Source organism: Piliocolobus tephrosceles, chromosome 12 (genome assembly GCF_002776525.5).
Source record: "Piliocolobus tephrosceles isolate RC106 chromosome 12, ASM277652v3, whole genome shotgun sequence".
Classification (NCBI taxonomy): domain Eukaryota; kingdom Metazoa; phylum Chordata; class Mammalia; order Primates; family Cercopithecidae; genus Piliocolobus; species Piliocolobus tephrosceles.
Genome location: NC_045445.1, coordinates 7,857,344 through 7,876,958, shown reverse-complemented (window position 1 = coordinate 7,876,958; position 19,615 = coordinate 7,857,344). Strand labels below are relative to the sequence as shown.

Sequence of the window (19,615 nt, the reverse complement as noted above, 5' to 3'; positions counted from 1 at the left end):
AAATCAACATAGAAACATTGGGATTTATACTGCACTTTAAACAAAATAGACCTAAAAGGCATTTACAGAACATATCATCTAATAGCTGCGAAAGTACACATTCTTCTCAACAGAACATGGAATATTTTCCAAAGAGAAACCACATATTAGGCCAAAAAATAAGTCTCAACAAAAATTTTTAAAATGGAAATTATCTTCTCAAACCACAGTAGAATAAATCTAGAAAACAAAACCAGGAGGAACTTTGGAAACTGTACAAATGCATAAAAATTAAACAACTTGCACCTAAATGACCTATGGGTCAATGAAAAAACTACAAATAAAATCAAACAAGTTGTGAAAGCAAAAAAAAAATAGAAACACATCATATTCAAACCTATATGATACAACAAGAGCAGTGCTAAGAAGGAAGTACATCATAAAAAAAAAAAAAAAAAAAACTATAACAAAAAAGTAGAAAGATTTTAAATAAATAACTTAAGGATACACCTCAAGGAAATAACCAAACACAAGATTATTAAGGATACACATCAAGAACAAACCAAACCCAAAATTCTTAAAAATAAAGAAGTAATGAAGATCAGAATGGAATTCAATGAAGTAGAAATTTTTTAGAAATACAAAAAAATCAATGTAACAGAACTGAAAAAAAAAATCCACAAAATTAATGAACCCATAACTAACTAAATTGACCAAGGAAAAGGGGAAAAGATCCAAATAAATGAATCAGAAATGAGACATTTCTACTGATAAGCACAGAAACATAAAGATTATTACAGGGTATTATTAACAACTATATGCTAACAAATTGGCAAGTCTAGAGAAAAATAAGTTTCTGGACACTTACAACTTACCAAGTTTGAATCAGAAAGAAATAGGTAACCTGAAGCCAAAAATAATGAGTTATAAAATTTAATCATTAATAAAAGGTCTTCTAACAAAAACAAGTCCAGGATCAGATGGTTTTATTGCTAAATTATCCCAAACTTATAAGGAACTAACATCAATGCCTCTCAAATTATTCCATAAAACTGAAGTGGAGGAAATTCTCCCTAATTATATTAGAACAGAATCACCATGATACTAAAACCAGTCAAGAACTTAACAACAACAACAACAACAAAAATTTAAAAAAAAATAGACAAATAAACAAACATAAAAAAACTACAGGGCAATATTCCCCATGATTGCTGATGAACACAAATGTATTTTTTAATTTTTTTTTTTTTACAAAATACTAACAAACTAAATCCAGCAACACATCAAAAAGATAATACACCATTATAAGGTGGAATTAAATCCAGGGATGTAAAATGGTTCAACATAAACAAATCAATAAATGAGATACATCATATCAATAGAATGGACAAAACCAATACCATTTATCTCAATAGATGCAGAAAGCATTTGATAAAATTCAACATCCTTTCATGATGAAAACACTCAACAAATAAGGCATAGAAGGAACATGCTTCAAAATAATAAAGGTCATATAAGACAAACCCACAGCAAACATCACACCGAATGGTGGAAAGCTGAAAGCCTTTCTTTTAATAATTGAAACCAGACAAAAATGTCAATTTTACTAGTCTTACTTAATATGGTATTGGAAGTCCCAGTCAGAGAGATCAGTCAAGAGAAAGAAAAAAGAAATGCATTCAAATTGTAAAAGAAAAAAATCAAATGGTCTTTCTTTTCTGAAGACATGTTCTTATATATAGAAAAATCTTAAGTCCTGACAAAACACTCTTAGAATTGATAAACAAATTCAGTAATGTTGCTGCATACAAAAGCACCATACAAAAATCCAATAGTTTATACATCAGTAATCGCATTAGCTGAAAAATAAATAATGAAAACAATCTCATTTCAGTAACTACCAAAAAAATAAAAAAAACACTGAGGAATAAATTAAACCAAGACAGTGAAAGACCGCTACAACAAAACCACAAATCACTGGTAGAAGAAACTGAAGAGAACACAAACAAATGGAAAGACATCCCATGCTAATTGATCAAAAAATAAGTATGGTTAAGATGGCCATACAACCTGATATGATTTCCTTGTATCCCTACCCAAATCTTATCTTGAATTGTAATTACCATACCACAGTGAGAGGGACCTGGTGGGAGATAATTGAATGATGGAGGCAGGTTTTCTCATGCTGTTCTAATGATAGTAAATAAGTCTCATGATATCCGATGGTTTTATAAAAGTCAATTCCCCTGCACCTGCTCTTTTGCCTGCCACCATAATATGTGCCTTTGCTCCTCTTTTGCCTTTCGCCATGATTGTGTGGCCTCCCCAGCCATGTGAAACTGTGAGTCCATTAAACCTTTTTTGTTTATAAATTACCCAGTCTCAGGTATTTCTTTATAGCAGTATGTAAATAGACTAGTACAGTGAATTGGTACTGATAGAGTGGGATACTACTATTATGATACCCAAAAATGTAAAAGTGACTTTGGAACTCGTTAACAGGCAGAGGCTGCAACAGTTTGGAGGGCTCAGAAGAAGACAGGAAAGGGAAAGTTTGGAACTTTCTAGAAACGTAGAGGACTCAGGAAGACAAAAAGATGAGGAGAAGTTGGAAACTTCCTAGAGACTTGTTGAATGGCTTTGACCAAAATGCTGATAGTGATATGGACAACAAAGTTCAGGCTTAGGTGGTCTCAGATGGACATGAGAAACTTGTTTGGAAACGGAAGCAAAGGTGACTCTTGTTATGCTTTAACAAAGAGACTGGTGGCTTTTTGCCTCTACCCTAGAAATCTGTGAAACTTTGAACTTGAGATAGATTATTTAGGGTATTTGGCAAGAGAAATTTATAAGCAGAAAAGCATTCAAGAAAAAGCAGAGCATAAAAGTCTGGAGAATTTGCAGCCCAATGATGCAAGATAAAAGAAAAACCCATTTTCTGGGAAGAAATCACGCCAGTTGCAAAAATTTGCATAAGTAAAGAGGTGCAGAATGCTAATCACCAAGACAATGGGAAAAAACATCTCCAGGGAAAGTCAGAGACCTACATGGCAGCCCCTTCCATCACAGGCCCAGAGACCTAGGAGGGAAAACTTATTTTATGGGCAGGGTTCAGGGCCCCCGAGCTGTGTGCCCTGCATCCCCTTGGGACTTGGTGCCCTGCATCCCAGGTGCTCCAGCCATGGCTAAAAGGGATCAATGTACAGTTCAGTCCATTGCTTCAGAGGGTCCAAGACCCAAACCTTGGCAAGTTCCACATGGTGTTGGGCCTGTGGGTACACAGAAGTCAATAATTGAGATTTGGGAACCTCTGCCTAGATTTCTCAGGATGTATGAAAATGCCTGGATGTCCAGGCAACAGTCTGCTACAGGGGTAGAGCCTTCATGGAGAACCTCTGCTAGGGCAGTTCGGAAGGGAAATGTTGGGTGGGAGCCTCCACACAGAGTCCCCACTGGGGCACTGCCTTGTGGAGCTGTCAGAAGAGGGCCACCATCCTCCAGATGCCAAAATTATAGATCCACTGACGGCTTGCCCCATGTGCCTGGAAAAGCTGCAGACACTCAGTGCTAGCCTGTGAAAGCAGCTGAGATGTGGGCTGTACGCTGCAAAGCCATAGGGGCAAAACTGCACAAGACCATGGGAATCCCCTTCTTGCATCAGGATTACCTGGATGTGAGACATGGAGTTAAAGGAGTTCATTTTGGAACTTTAAGATTTGACTGCCCCACTAGGTTTTATACTTGCATGGGTCCTGTAGCCCTTTTGTTTTGGCCAATTTCTCCCATTTGCAATAAGCATATTTACCCAATGCCTGTATGTCCACTGTATCAAGAAAGTAACTAATTTGCTCTGGGTGCAGTGGCTCCTGCCTGTAATCCCGATACTTTGGGAGGCAGAGGAGGGCAGATCACCTGAGATCAGGAGTTTGAGACCACCGTGGCCAACATGGCAAAACCCTGTTTCTACTAAAAATACAAAAATGAGCTGGGTGTGGTGACATGTGCCTGTAATCCCAGCTACTCAGGAGGCTGAGGCAGGAGAGTCACTTGAACCTGGGAGGCAGAGGTTGTAGTGAGCTGAGATTGTGCCACTGTGCTCCAGCCTGGGTGACAGAGGAAGACTCTGTCTCAAAAAAAAAAAAAAAAAAAAAAAAAAAAAAAGTAACTGATTTGCTTTTAATTTTATAGGCTCATAGGTGGAAGAGACTTGCCTTGTCTCAGATGAGACTTTGGTCTGTGGACTTATGAGTTAATGCTGGAATAAGTTAAGACTTTGGGGGACTGTTGGGAAGGTGTGATTGATTTTGAAATGTGAGGACATGAGATTTGGGAAGCACTGGGGTGGAATGATATGGTTTGGCAGTGTCCCCACCCAAGTCTCATCTGGAATTGTAGTTCCCATAATCCCCACTTGTAATAGGAGGCACCCAGTGGGAGGTAATTGAATAATGGGGGCTGGTTTTCCCATGCTGTTCTCATGATAGTGAATCAAGTCTCACGACACGTGATGATTTGATAAAGGGCCATTTGTGTGCACACCCTCTCTTGCCTGCCTCCATGTAAAATGTGCCTTTGCTCCTCCTTTGCTTGTCGCCATGATTGTGAGGTCTTCTCAGTCATGTGGAACTGTGAGTCCATTAAACCTTTTTTCTTTATAAATTACCCAATCCCAAGTATTTCTTCATAGTAGTATGAAAATGGACTAATACACTACCCAAAACAATTTACAGATTCAATTCATTCCCTAATGAAGTACTAGTTTTGTCACAAAAATAGGAAAAACAATTATAAAATTTGTAAGGAACCACCAAAGACCCCAAATAGTCAAAGTAATACTGAGCAAAAAGAACAAAACAGGAGGCATGAAACTACCTGACTTCAAAATATACTTCAAAGGTATAATAAGGAAAACAGAGTGGTAACTAGACCCTTAGTCTCACCATATACAAAAGTCAACTTAAAATGGATTAGAAACGTAAATATAAGACCCAAAATTACATAACCAGTAGAAAAAAATCATAGGGAAACACTTCAGGGCATGAGTCTATGTAAATGTTTTATGACTAAGGGTTAAAAAAGATAAGCACCTACTAACCCATCATCTAGGTATTAAGCCCAGGATGCATTAGCTATTTTTCCTCATGGTCTCCCCTCTCATTCTCCACCAACAGGCCACAGTATGTGTTATTCCCCTCCCCATGTGTTGTGCCCATGTGTTGTCCTTGTTCAGTTCCCATTTATAAGTGAGAACATGTGGTATTTGGTTTTCTGTTCCTGCGTTAGTTTGCTGAGGATACTGGCTTCCAGCTTCATCCATGTCCCTGCAAACGACATGATCTCAGTCTATGATCGCATAGTATTCCATGGTGTATATGTACCACATTTTCTTTACGCAGTCTATCATCGATAGACATTTGGGTCGATTCCATGTCTTTACTATTGTGAATGGTGCTGCAATGAACATACACATGCACGTATCTTTATGATAGAATGACTTATATTTCTTTGGGTATATACCCAGTAATGGGATTGCTGGGTCAAATGGATGGCATGTGCTTACCTATGTAACAAACCTGAACATTGTGCACATGTACCCTGGAACTTAAAAAATAAAATAATTTAAAATAAAAAAATAGGCAACAAAAGCAATAAGGAGATTTTTCAAAAACCTAAAAATAGAACTACCATATGATCCAGCATTCTCACTACTGGGTATTTCTTTAAGGGAAAGGAATTAAACATATCAAAGGGATACTTGCACCCTTTGATGTTTATTGAAGGACTATTCACAGCAGCAAAGATATGGAAACAACCCATATGTTCATTAACGGATGAATCAGTAAAGACAATGTGGTATATATACATAGTGGAATACTATTCATCCATACAAAATAATGAAATGTTGCCATTTGCAGCAGCATGGGTGAAACTGAAGGTCACTATGTTAAGTGAAATAAACCAGGAACAGAAAGATAAATATTGCATTTTTCCATATGTGTGAGGGAAATTTTGATTTTATTGAGGTAGAAAGTAGAATAATAGCTACCAGAGCCTAGAAAGCATAGAGGGTTACAGAGAGTTTGTTTAATGTCTACAAATGTAAAGTTAGATCGGAAAAAATAAGTTGTAATGTTAAATAACACAGTATTATTGTGTATTTCAAAATCGCTAAAAGAGAAGAGTTGAAATGTTACCAACACAAAAAAAATGATAAATGAGGTGTTGGATAGCCTAAATATCCTGATTTGACCATTTTACATTGTATGTATGTAACAAAATATCACATGTACCCCATAAATATGTACAAATATTATGTATCAATAAAAAGGTATCGATTCTGTGTTCCACTTCTGCTTAAGGCATGGGGATTGAATTAACACATTCACATCTTAATGATAATAAAGATTCAGATAAACTACAAAATTATAACTTTTCTTGAGTCCATCAGGGAGCTGATATTGCAAACAAGGGATGCTTCTTTCTCCCCAGTGAGAGATGAGACACACATACTGTCTCATCTAAGACAGGGCACCAGAATAATATATTACTGTCATTAGAGTAGGTAAGAAAACATCAGAAACATTCTGAGTGAATTAATTAAGGCTGAGTGTGTGTTAGTTGACAGTAACAAACGCCTGGGACGAACAGATACAAAATGAATTAAAATTAGCTTTTGGGCTCTTTTTTTTCATGGATCTTCAATATTTTCTCAAGAGAAAGATTGGAGGCAGGGCAGGGGACGAGAGAGAACCTCCCTTGTTGGTACAAGCATACAACAAGGGATCAGATGCCACTACAGGAAAGATACGAAGTCCTGTACCAACCACTGCTTGAATCTTGTTTCCAAATACTTAACTTGCTGGTGAAAGGGCAGTAAACGGTGTCATCCCCAGGGCACAGGTAAAGACAGATTGTTACTAGAGGGAAGACAGAGGAAAGGTAAAGCTCTTCACGTCTAGAGGAAGGGTAGGTAACAGTACAGGGCCGAGGAGTACTTATCAATCCCATTAGAGGTCTCCTGCTGCTGGAAGGTGGAGTGAAATTTATCTCCCACACAAAACTCATAATACAAGATTCAGGTTTGGCTGCCATAAGGAATATGGCTCGGAAAACTGAGAAACACACATCTGAAGACCAGGTTCATAGGGCCTAACTGAGACTGAGTTTGAACCAGAACAATAGAGAACTCTCTCTCCATGTCCCTAACCTATTAAGCATAAATAACCAGCAAGAGCAGTCTACCACTAGTCTACTGGCAAAATTATGCAGAGACTCCCTGTATACAGCAGACATATAGAGACATCAGAAAGCTAAGGATAGAACACAAACTTTGAGAAAACCTCTACAGAAACTCCCAGCACTCAATCTCAAGACAAGCTAATGATAGAGGATTTTGCCAGTGAATACCCACAAGGTAACCATAGCAAAAATAAAACATAAAACTTCAACCTAACTCCTGACTAGATTAATTTAGTTCCCCACATGAATTTCCTGAAAAGGACATATAAATTTCCAGATGTAAATGCTATTTGCCTTGGTCTTTCTTATTCTACATATGAAGATGTTTGGCTTTCAACTAAAAACATTACAAGACAAAAAAAAATAAAGCAAAAACATCCCATTTTGAAGAGACAAATCAATATAATCAAATTCAGAGATCAATCAGATGTTGAAAGAAGCAGACAAAGATTTAAAAATAACCAATATGAATATGATAATCTAATAGAAAATGGGGACAACATGCATAAACACCTAGAGAATTTCAGCAGAAAAATGGAAATTATGAGAAAGACACAAATAGAAATTCTAGAGAAAAAAGAGCATAGTATCAGAGATAAGGAATTATTATGAAAGGTTTATAAGTTGACATTATATAGCCAAAGAAATAATCATGGAACATAAAATGGATGAATATATATTATCCAACCTGCATGTAAATATTTTAAAAAGCATGTAAAAAAGGGAGGAGAATTGCATATCCAAGAGCTCTGAGGTGATATCAATAAATCTAACATACACGTTATAAATGTAGTTGTAATTCCAGGAAAAGAAAAAAAGGAACAGTGTAAATGAAATGTTTGAAGAGGCAATGGTCAAGAATTTTCCGGAAATAAAGGAAGACATTCAATCCACAGATGCTAGCAAGATACATAACTCCACCTCTCTGTTTCTTTTTTTCTAATTTCCCATCTCTTTCTCTCTGTCTGCGACAAACCAAAGGGAAAAATCAAATTACACTCAGAGTAAAAAATATGAGACTTATTACAGACTTCTCCCCAGAAACAATGAAAAAAGAAAAAAATAAATTGTCATTTTTGATGTATAAATACAATAAAACTGTCAATCTAGAATTCTATGCTTATTGAACATTTTTTAATAAGATGAAATCAAATATACTTTTAGACAAAAACAGCTGAGAGATTTTCTATCAGGAAAGATGCACTAAAAGAAATGATAAATGAAGTTCTTAAAGCAGAAGGAGCATGATATCGAGCAGGAATTTGTACACAAAGAAATGAAAAGCTCCAGAGAAGATAAAAATATCACCATATAAAACATTATTTCTTATGTTTGACTTTACTAAAAATAACTGAATTTCTAAAGTAACAGTAGTAACAATATATTGTGCTGTATAAATAAAACAAATAAGTAATGACACAAACAATAACAGTTAAAAACTGTATCTACCTGGTGTCTTTCTTGCTATTAATACACATGAAGTACAGTAATATTAATACATATGAAGTAGAATAACATTTGAATATACCCTGTGATATGTTAATTGTGTGTATTGTAAACCTTTAAAAAATGCCTAAAAACATAGGTACAAAAAGTAAGCTAATAGTGTAGTTAAAGCAGAATCATAAAGAACATTCATTTAGTATCTGCAGAAATGGTAATATAAAGTAAGTGACAAATGGAACAAGTAGAAAACAACTAGTAAATTGGTAGAGGTATATTCAACTATATCAATAACTGGATTACATATAAATTGTTAAAATATCCCAATTTAAATGAAAGAAATTTCCAGATAGGACACAGAATAAGACATAACTAAAGGTTATATGGAAGAATGTTCTTTTAAATATAAAGATGTAGATGGTTTAAAATTAAAAGGATGGAAACGTATTTACCATAAAACCTCAAGTTAAAAAATAACTGGATTGGCCACATTAATATAAGATGAAGTAGATTTTTTGTAAAAAAGAATAATACTAGGGAGAAAGATGGATATTATATATGAATAAAAAACACTGATTTACCGAGAAAACATAATGATCTTAAACATTTAGGCACCTACCAACAATGCCTAAAATTACGTGAATGAAAAACTGATAGAATTGAAGAAGAAATAGAGAAATCCACAATGATAGTTGAAGATCTCAAGACTCTTCCCTCAGTTACTGATAAAAACAAGTAGGAAGCACATAAGTAAGGCTATACAAGACCTAACAACCTTGTTAACGGATCTAACCTATTTGACATTTGTAGATGAAGCTACACAATAGCAGCATAATATGCATTCTCTTTAAGTACACATGTAACATTCACAAAGATAAACCATAATATGGGCCATAAAGCAAAAATTTACAAAAATTGAAAATATACAAATCATGTTCAGTAATATTTTAGAATGCTTAAAAAGAAACCAATGAACAAAAATAAAAATCTAACAAACAAAAAATCACTGACTCTGCCAAATGCTGATGAAGATGTGGAGCAACATGGTTGATGGAATTGTGAAATGCTACATCTCCTCAGGAAAAAAGTTTCACATTTCTTATAAAATTAAATATATGCTTGCTATGACTTACATAACTCACTCCTGCATGTCGAAGAGAAATAATAATGTAAAAATACAGAAAAATCTGTACAAGGATGTTTCTTTTATTTTTATTATAATTTCCAAAGCTTAGGAAAAAACTGAAGTTCATCAATTAGTGATTAGATTTTTTAAAATTTTGAGAAATCCCTATGGTGGGATACTACTTGGCAGTGAATAGGAAGGAAGAAATAGGTTCTGGCCAGAAGATAATAAGGTAAAAATATCTGTACATGACATGTAAACATAGGAAGATTTTGAAATGTGGAAAGAAGAATATGGCAGAATACAAAGGAGACTTTGGGACTTCAGGAACTACATGGCATTTATTTCCGTGAGTTTTCTAATTAGCTTTCATAGATCTTAAAGGAGTACTACAGCAGTCTCCAATCTGGTACCAGCAACAGGCACAGGCAAAAAGAAAAATCTTGACGAAAAACCTGTTTTCCCTCCTTGTACAAAGGTTTTGGTCTGTTTTATGACAGAAAAAATAAAATTTCTCCATTCTGTCTTTGTCCATCTTTGGTTTTATAATATATACAATCAAGCATTATATTGATAATTTACCACAACAACCGTACTACCTCCAAAATTTATTTAAAACTACCTCCCACGTACCCTGAACTTTGTTTCTGGTAAATAACTTTATCCTGGATTTCTTTGTCATATCTGTCTGACAGAGTATTACAACAGAGTTCTGTCCTCGTAGCATACTATACAACATGTGAATGTTAACAATATGATTCGCCTGTAGTTGTAGGTAAAGAATATTAAATTCTGAAGCTCCTTGTCATAGATTCACTTGATATTTTCAAATTTATAATCATAAAAGCCTAGAGGAAATTTTACAGACACACTATACTGGTTTCTGGGGAATTTTTTCTGTCTTCAGCAGCACATCAATAATCTCTGGCTTATCCACTTCTTGGACAATCAGAAAAAGAATAGCAGTCATACTTGATAATGAAGAAATGCCTAGCCAATCATTTCAAACTAACTTCACTAGAAAGGTTCTTGCCATCTCTCCTCACCCAGGCTCTGGCCCATTAGTGGTACTTGAGCAGACAGAATAATACTCTGAAAATTAATAATTCCATCGGCCATATCCCTTTTATACAAGTTTCTGGAATCATGTGTGCAAACATACTTCTGAGCTGCATAATTCATGGCTACACTATTTAAATAAGCATGAGGGAAATAATAGCAGTAAGTCCTCTCAAACAACAGAACCTAACAATGAAGCTAGGTTCTACAAGGGCCCAGGCCAGTATGTGGATGTCTGGAGGGAACATCTCATTGAAAATATGGGTATAATGTATCTCTTTAGTAACATTGTTTACTTCATCTTTTTATGTTAAAATCCTTTGAATTGTTACCTCTTGAAAAGTGAGAATCAGGTCAAAAGAAAAGACCTGTGAAATGACAGATAGATACAAATAATCTCAATATATGGAATGTACACCCAGAATATCCTGGTAACGCTTGCTTTAAGAAATGGTATACTGGTTTGTACTTGCCAAAAGACACTGACTCCTTTATTTTCCTCCACCAATGATAGTCGAATGTCTGTCTCCTTCCTACTCGTCAAGTCTTGGTTAGAACATCAAAGAGTTTCTCTTCAATGGAATTGTTTATATTTTCCTGACTCACAAAACCCTGGTATCCCCAGTCCAGATAAGCTATTATTAGGAATGTCTTTGGTCATGAGCATTGAAATCAAATGCATGCTCAGGTTTTACAGCTCCTGAATAATTTACTCTGATATTTGAGTCCTTGTTGTTGGCTGTCATTGACCTGTTCCTTCTTAAGTCTATGCACCTCCTGCTCTAGTTCTTGTACTCTTCTTAGGAGGTTTTCAGTCTAGTTTCGGTCTTTGTCAATTTCATCCATGATATGACAACCTCAGGAATAAGCAAATTGTATAGGTCCATTCCATCTGCTAGTCATTAATTATACCTGTAGCCAATTCTCCGATTGGATTGTTCTGTGCCTTTATACTGTTGAATATGGAGAGTTCTTTATATATTCTAGATACAATACCTCTGTCAGATATGTTATTCTCATTTTCTCGTAGTCTACAGCACGTGTTTTCATCCTCCCTACAGGGCCTTTCAGAGATCAAAAGTCGTTAATTTTGATGAAATCTACTTTATCAAATTTCTTCTTTCATGAATCGTGCTTTTGGTATCAAGTCTAAGAACTCTTCACTTGGCCTTAGAGACCAAATATTTTCTCTACAATTTTATACTTTTACGTTTTACATTTCAATCTGCCATCCATTCTAAGTTACTTTTTATATAGGGTATGAGATTTGTGAGAAGGTTCATTTTTTTTAATATGGATGTCTAATTTCTCTAGGATCATTTGTTAAAAATACTATTGTTCCTCCAATGAAATGCTTTTGCATTTTTGACAAAAATAGTCAGGCATATTGGTTTAGGTCTATTTCTTAGTTCTCTAGTCTGTTTCATTGACCTATGTGTCCATCACTTGGCAAACACTATGCTGTCTTCATTACTCAGGCTATATATTAAACCTTAATATGAAGTAGGGTGATTCTTCCTGCTCTATTCTTGTGCTGTCTTTGTAGTTTTGCTTGCAAGGTGATATTGAACTCATAAAATGAGATGCAAAGTGTCCCATTCTCTTCAATTTTGTGATAGAAATTGTAAGTTGGCACTAACTCTTTTTTAAGTATTTGGTAGAATGTTCCAATGAAACCATATAGGCTTAAGTATTTCTATTTTAAAAATTCATTGTATTAGTCCATTTTCACGCTGCTAATAAAAACATACCTGATATGGTTTGGCTGTGTCTCCACCCAAATCTCAACTTGAACTGTATCTTCTGGACTTCCCACGTGTTGTGGCAGGGACCCAGGGGTAGGTAATTGAATCATGGGGTCCGGTCTTTCCTGTGCTATTCTCATGGTAGTGAATAAGTCTCACGAGATCACATGGGTTTATCAGGGGTTTCCGCTTTTGCTTCTTCCTCCTGCTTTTCTCTTGCTGCCACCATGTAAGAAGTGCCTTTTACCTCCACCTGCCAACATTTCAGAACGTGGATGTTTAGCATAAACCACATGGTTTGTACAAACAGTTTAGGCACAATGAGCCACACTTATCAGTTAGACAATGGTGGGAACACTCTTAAAATCCAAGTTCCTTGACACCAGCCAAAGGTCAACAAAGTAACAGGCTTTTCTAGCGATAGCAGTCTCAAATCTGCCATGTTGGCTTTTTTTCTGTACCAATGCCTTCATGGGGGAGAGATGAGTTTGAGCTGAGCCATGTTTTAGGAAGGTAGAGAGAAAAAGGGAAAGGGTTACAGGTGTGGTCAATGCTCACAAAGTTGAAACTCTTTTCAAATATCAGAGAATCTTAATACTGAAAGGAGTTCAGAGGTCATTAGTCCAGTACTTTCCAAAGGACAAACTTGCACCACTAGTGGTAGGCAAGACGATTTAGGCCATCTATGGATGAGCAGTTTGTATTTTAGTGTTCGTATATTTATTTTGACATGTATTTAAGAGTCTCACGCTCTACCAACTGAGTTAGCTGGCTTCTATTTTGATGTGTATTTAAATATATAAGATAATTTTATAAAAAAAAAAAAAAAAAAAAAAGAAGTGCCTTTTACCCCTCACCATGATTCTGAGGCCTCCCCAGTCATACGGAACCGTAAGTCTAATTAAACATCTTTTTGTTCCAGCCTCAGGTAAATGAATATTTAACAAACTGTGGTACATCTGTACCACAGAATATTACTTATCAATCAAATAAACAAACAAACAAAAACAACTATGATGCACACAGCAACTTGAATGGGTCTCAAGATATTTGTTCTGATTTTAAAAAATTATCTCAAAAGTTTACATAGTGCATTATTGAATTTATGTGACATTCCTATAATGATAAAATTAGAAAGATGAAGAACAATTTACTGAGTTCCAGGGATGGGGGAGGGGAAGAAGTGGCTGTGGTTATAAGTGGTTAGTGTGCGAGTTCTTCATGATATAAATTTTGTGTATCCTGACTATAGTGGTAGTTATGAAAAATCCTACAGGTGATAAAATTACATAGAACAAAGCACACACATACCTGCACACACATTTGTGCATGTAAAACTAGTGAAATCTGAATGAGGTGAAGGGATTTTATTGATGTTGATCTATTAATGTGATACTGTACTATGTTTATAGCAGACATTACCATCAGGAGAATCTGGGTGAAGGATATAAGGCATCTCTCTATTTCTCCCAGTTGCCTGTAAATCTACAATTATCATGAAAAAATAAAATGCAAGTTAGTTTGGGGTATCATTTTAATGCTGGTAAACTTTCGATAAAATAATAAACTTACGATAAAAGTTTTATCGAAAACTTTCGATAAAAAATAAAAATAAAAAGTTTTCGATAATAAAACATAAAAATATAATACTGATGTATGAAACAACATTAATGACACTCAAAATTATGCTGAATGGAAGAAGCTAGATAAAATTAAGTACATAAGCTGATCCCATTAATCTGAAACTCTAGAATTGTAAACTAACCTGTAGAGACAGAAGGCAGATCAGTGATTGGGAATTGGGAAGAAGTGGGAGGAAAAAACACAAGGTGGCAAAAAAAAAAAAAGAAAAGAAAAGAAAAGAAAACACCCAATGTGGTGATGGGTAATGTTCTTGTTTTAGTTGTGGTGATGGTTTCACAGGTGTACATGTGTCAACTCTAATTCATTGTATATTATAGTCAGTTATAGCTCAATAAAGCTGTTTAAAACAAAACCAAAAGATGCCAGACACTAGGACCAAAGTGTGAAGTATTTGAAGAAAAAAAGTGTTCTACCTTTGACATAATTAGTGTATTTAAAACCAAATGGGAAATGCTTTTTAATGCACCCTCCTCAGTAGAACATATTTTGAGTAATAATCATAAATTAAAACAAGAAATAATAAGGATTAATAAAGAAATATGGTGCGTTTCTAGTGAGCATTATATATATGTATTAGTAAAAGTAAAATATAAAATGGTATTTTAAGAAAACCAAAAATCATGCAAAATGGACAAATTAGTCAATTAATAAATTATCCAAATATGTAACATTTTATTTCCTTGAATTGGTCTGTATTTTAAAATAACTATTAAACAATTAAAGAAAAATAAATTTTACTTTTAAAGATATAGTTCAAATTTACAAAGTATTTTTTGTTTAAATGAAGTAAAGATTTGAACTTCTCAGACATTTATACCTTGTCAATTTATACTTTGTTTCATTAACTTAGGCATCATCCAAACAAGTGGTCACATGGAAAGACAGCACATGAAAAACTCAGATTATTTATTCTTTTATTTTAAAATCAATCGCTGTACTATTATTGTTTTAGAAATATTGTTTAAATGCTGGTGTATGTGTGTCATACAGGACCATGGATTATGACTCAAAGTGCACTGCAAGAAATACCAGATCCTTAGGGGCTTGCTTTAGAAGGAAAAAGCAACTGAGTCAGGTGATATCTGAGGCCAATGGTATAACAGGAAATTATCTGCATTAATTTCCTTGTAGAATACAATACGTCTTCATTAAAATATAATGAGAAACTGTGCTGTGTTTAGACCACTCCCATAGACACACGATTAAAACATATTGACCACAGCAATCTTTTAAAAAGTAAACCAGCAAAACAAAGTATTTTGGGGAAGGAAAGATAGTTCTAAGAAGCTGGACTAGAAAAAAAAAGAGTCCATACCTTATGATTCCATTCTTATAAACCTCTAGAAAATGGAAACAGATAGTGGACAAATCAGTGGGTCTTTTTTAGAATGATGGTGGAGGTAGGGGCAGGGAAGAATTGCCAAAGGGCATGAGAAAACTTTAGGGGGTAATGGATTTGTTCACTCTTATAGTTGTGATGGTTTAACAAGTGCAGATGTGACAAAACTCATCAAACTGTACAAACTGTATACTTTTTCAGCATGTGCAGTTTGTCATATGTCAATTATACTTCAGCAAAGCTGTTGAAAAATGATATTCTCTTTAGGGATAAAAAGACTTTGGAAAAATAAAAATAAAAGATGGAGAGAGACAGAGCTATCTTGTTTTAAAATTCTGTGTAGACAATGCTCTGATTCACTGCCTGCACTAGAGGTAGACCACTCCCATTACCCTGCTGTGCCCTACTCTTCTTAAGAAGGTGAGCTAGTCAGTGTTGGATTTGTGGCATCTAGTAACCATTATTTCAGTCCTTCAGGTGCTGCTGGTAACTTTTAGAGATGTTTGGCCCTTGGAAAGGCATTTGGTTGCTTATGTCATAGGGTGGGGTGTATCTCATACCTACCATTATGAGGTAGATGGCCTGCAGGTTATTTGTCTATTTTGGGGGATAGTACTGCCACCCACACACCTCACCCCATGCAGGTTCTGACAATCAATACACTGAAGTCACGCCTCTCTTTCCCCACCAAAACACACACAGGTAGATACACCAACCCACTTTACTCTTTGTATATTAAAGTTTTCAGGAAATTTATCTTCAGTGCTTAGTCCTGAGCCAGACCTTATCCCCCAGTTTCCAGCTGTGGACCTGTTGATCTGGCCTCAAACCCCACAGAAGCCACCTCCCTGCCTTCTCACACACCTCCCTCTTCCCGTCACTCCTGCCTCCCCCACCATCAAGGAACTCACAGAGATATATCCTTTGGATTCAGGTTGATTTTATTTTCATGGTTTTAACCTGTTGGTGTAGAATTCACTGTCTATATGTTTGATGACTTTTCAGTGGCAGACCTCTAGAGACATCACAGAGCTGAGGTGTCTCTTCTCCCTTTGAAATTTATTGGCTGCTCATGTCATCACTTGAAACGGTGGCGTTCTCCACAGTATTTTGGTCTTTGTCGGCCTCTTCTTTCTTCATTTTTTCTTTCAGCCGGCGATAGTGACCACGCGGTATTGTTCCTCTAGCTTTCTTAGGTTTTCCTGTAGAGGTGTTAGTTTCAGAGGCTGTTTTGTTGGTGCTTCCTTGAAGGGGTCTTTTCGCCTTCATGGTGGTCTTTAGGCCCTATAGGGAGATCACAGTCAGGCCAGAGGGCATTGGTTTTGGGAAAGAAGGTGGGAAATGCGTAGGACTAGGCTTCATGAGAAGGGAGTGAGTTGAAGAGGGGGTTTGTGTGAGGCAAGGAAAGGATAGGAGTCTTGGGGTGGCGGAATCAGTGGGGCAAAGAGAAGGGGCTTGGGCAGGATCATCTCACCTTAACGCCACATCTGGACCTTCGCTGACAGGGAGTCTTCCCCTTCTTCCTCCCTTTGGTACTTGGGATTGGTGGGGTCTGTTTGTCCATACCTTCATTAGGCTCCTGTGGTTCACTGGTCACCTTTGCCATGCTGAAGTGTCCCAGTGGTCTACTCAGAGCTCCTGATCATCCAATATATACCCCTCCCAGCACAATGAGGGGCCACGCCCTTCAACTTTGATTGGTCAGCAAGGCACTCTCCCAGCCAATGAGAGCTAAGGGACACTAAGACATCACAAAGCACTACTCTTGTCACCTCTATGTGAGAGAGGGGTGGGAGGTACCTGGGGAGTCTTAGTCATCAGAATGTACCACTCCTGCCACCTCTGTCTTGGGGGGGTGATATAAAGGCAAGGGTAGCCTGGTGGTACAAAAGAGGCTTTTCTATAACAGCCTCTTCTATGCCTTCCCAACATGAACTACCATCCCTCCTCATATACCCATGTTCAATTGTGGTGGCCCACATAGCAGGCAGTTTCCTTTAATCTGTTCCCCAAGGCCACACCTACTCATTGGTTTATTCTGCAGTCTCCCTCCCTAAGTCATTAGCTGTTATTTTTGATATTTTACCAAAAATCCCTGTAAAAAAAATGGCTATATTTCAATGTCGGTGGAGAAGTGAGTAATTCTACAAACAAAAGACAGTTCCCACAAAAACAAATCTTTCTACCTATCACATTTGGCATTAAAGGCAGCTTATTTTCATTAATTTCTGCTAGCCCTGCAATTGATAGAAAGGGATTAGAATTAACTGTCTATTTATGAAGGTTGCTTTTATCTTTACTTTTATCCTATTCTTGGACTCTGACCACATTATCATTATTGATTTTTGAAAGGTTATTTCGCTATTTTATTGGATTTTTCTTTCTGTCTTCCTAGTTTCTCTTACTAATTTCTTTCCCACCAAGAGGCACCTACATGTGACACACCTGATGTGTTTGAGTGATTTTCTTTCATATGTTTTTATTCTTGTTAAATATATGGCTTTGTTAAACATGTGCATGTGTGAAAGTGTAGCATTGTACTTAAGCTGCTATATGCATCTCTTCTTCATTGCTTTTAATGTTGCATCGGGCTTGTTCATTTTCTTCCCCCTTTGAGTGTAACCTATGTTGACGCTGTTCCTTACTGCTACTAATGGTGCCGCTATGAGCCTTGTTAGTAGCTCATGACCCTTTGTGGAATTCTGCCTATATTTCTTTAAGGTATATGTTCAGGAATAGAATTTCTAGGTAATAGACATACATAATTGTCTTAGTCATTTCAGACTGCTATAAAAGAATCCTATAGACTGGGTAGCTTAAACAATAAACATTTATTTTTCACAGCCCTAAAGGTTGGAACCAAAAAATCAGGGTGCCTCTGGTACCAATTTACTGTATTAGTCCATTTTCATGCTGCTCATGAAGACATACCTGAGACTGGGAAATTTAGAAAATAAAGCGGTTTAATAAGCTTACAGTTCCACGTGGCTGGGTGCTTCACAATTATGACGCAAGTTGAAAGGCATGTCTCACATGGTGACAGATAAGAGATTTATTAAATTACAAATTCATTCTCTTTGTTAGTTATAGGACAAATTATATCACCCATATAATTTTATTAAATTTATTTTTGGTAGTTTGTGTTTTTTTAAGGAATTGATCAATTTTTTCTATATTTTTGTATTTATGAGAATACAGTTGTTCACAGTATTCTCTTATTATCTATTTAATGCCTGCAGAATCTGTAATGCTATTTCCTGTTTCATTCCTGATATTGTTTATTTGTTGTCTTCTTTTTTTTTAAGCTGTCAGTTGTGCTAAAGTTTTACCAATTTTGTTGACGGTTTTAAAGAAATAGCTTTTGGTTTAATTGATTTTCCTATTTTATTCCTGCTTTTCATTTCATTGATTTTTGTTTTTTATCTTTATGATTTACTTCCTTCTGTTTGCTTCAGGTTTATTATTCTCTTCCTTTTCTATATTCTTTAGGTAAGAAATTAGATCTCCAATTTGAGACATTTCCTTGTTTCTAATATTAGCATTTAATGGTGTAAATTTCTCTCTCAATACAACTTTAGCTGTATTCCACCCGTTTTAACATGTATATTTTCATTTTTATGTAGTTCACATATTTTTTATTTCCCTTGAGACTACTTCTTCACCCTTAATTATTATAAATTATTTAGAAATGCATAATTTAATTTCCAATTGTTCAGTTTTTTTGTATTTCATTATAGTTGCTACTTTGATTCCATTTTGGTCATAGAATGTGTTGTCTACACAACACATTTCAATTAATTATTTATCAACAATTTCAATTATTTTAAATTTGGTAAGGTTTTATAGTCCATCACCTGGTCTATCTTGGTACATGTTCTGTGGACACAGGAAACAAATATATATTCTGCTGTTGTTCAAGGAACTGTTCTAAATGTGTCAATTAGATACTGTTGATTGTTGCATTGTTCAGTTATTCTATTCTTGAGGATATTATGTCTACTACAAGTTCTGTCAGTTGCTGAGTGTTTAAATCCAACTGTA

The 19,615-nt window shown here is 35.7% G+C and overlaps 1 protein-coding gene across 1 annotated transcript; it reads right to left on the bottom strand.

Moving 5' to 3' along the window:
* Positions 1–16,633: 16,633 nt before the first annotated feature.
* Positions 16,634–17,180, bottom strand: LOC113222371 (uncharacterized protein CXorf51A-like). Its single transcript, XM_026451922.1, has 2 exons — positions 17,049–17,180; positions 16,634–16,858 (listed from the first exon to the last, which is right to left on the bottom strand). The coding sequence occupies exons 1-2, from the start codon at positions 17,178–17,180 to the stop codon at positions 16,634–16,636; spliced, it is 357 nt and encodes a 118-aa protein (XP_026307707.1).
* Between the last annotated feature and the right edge of the window lie 2,435 nt (positions 17,181–19,615).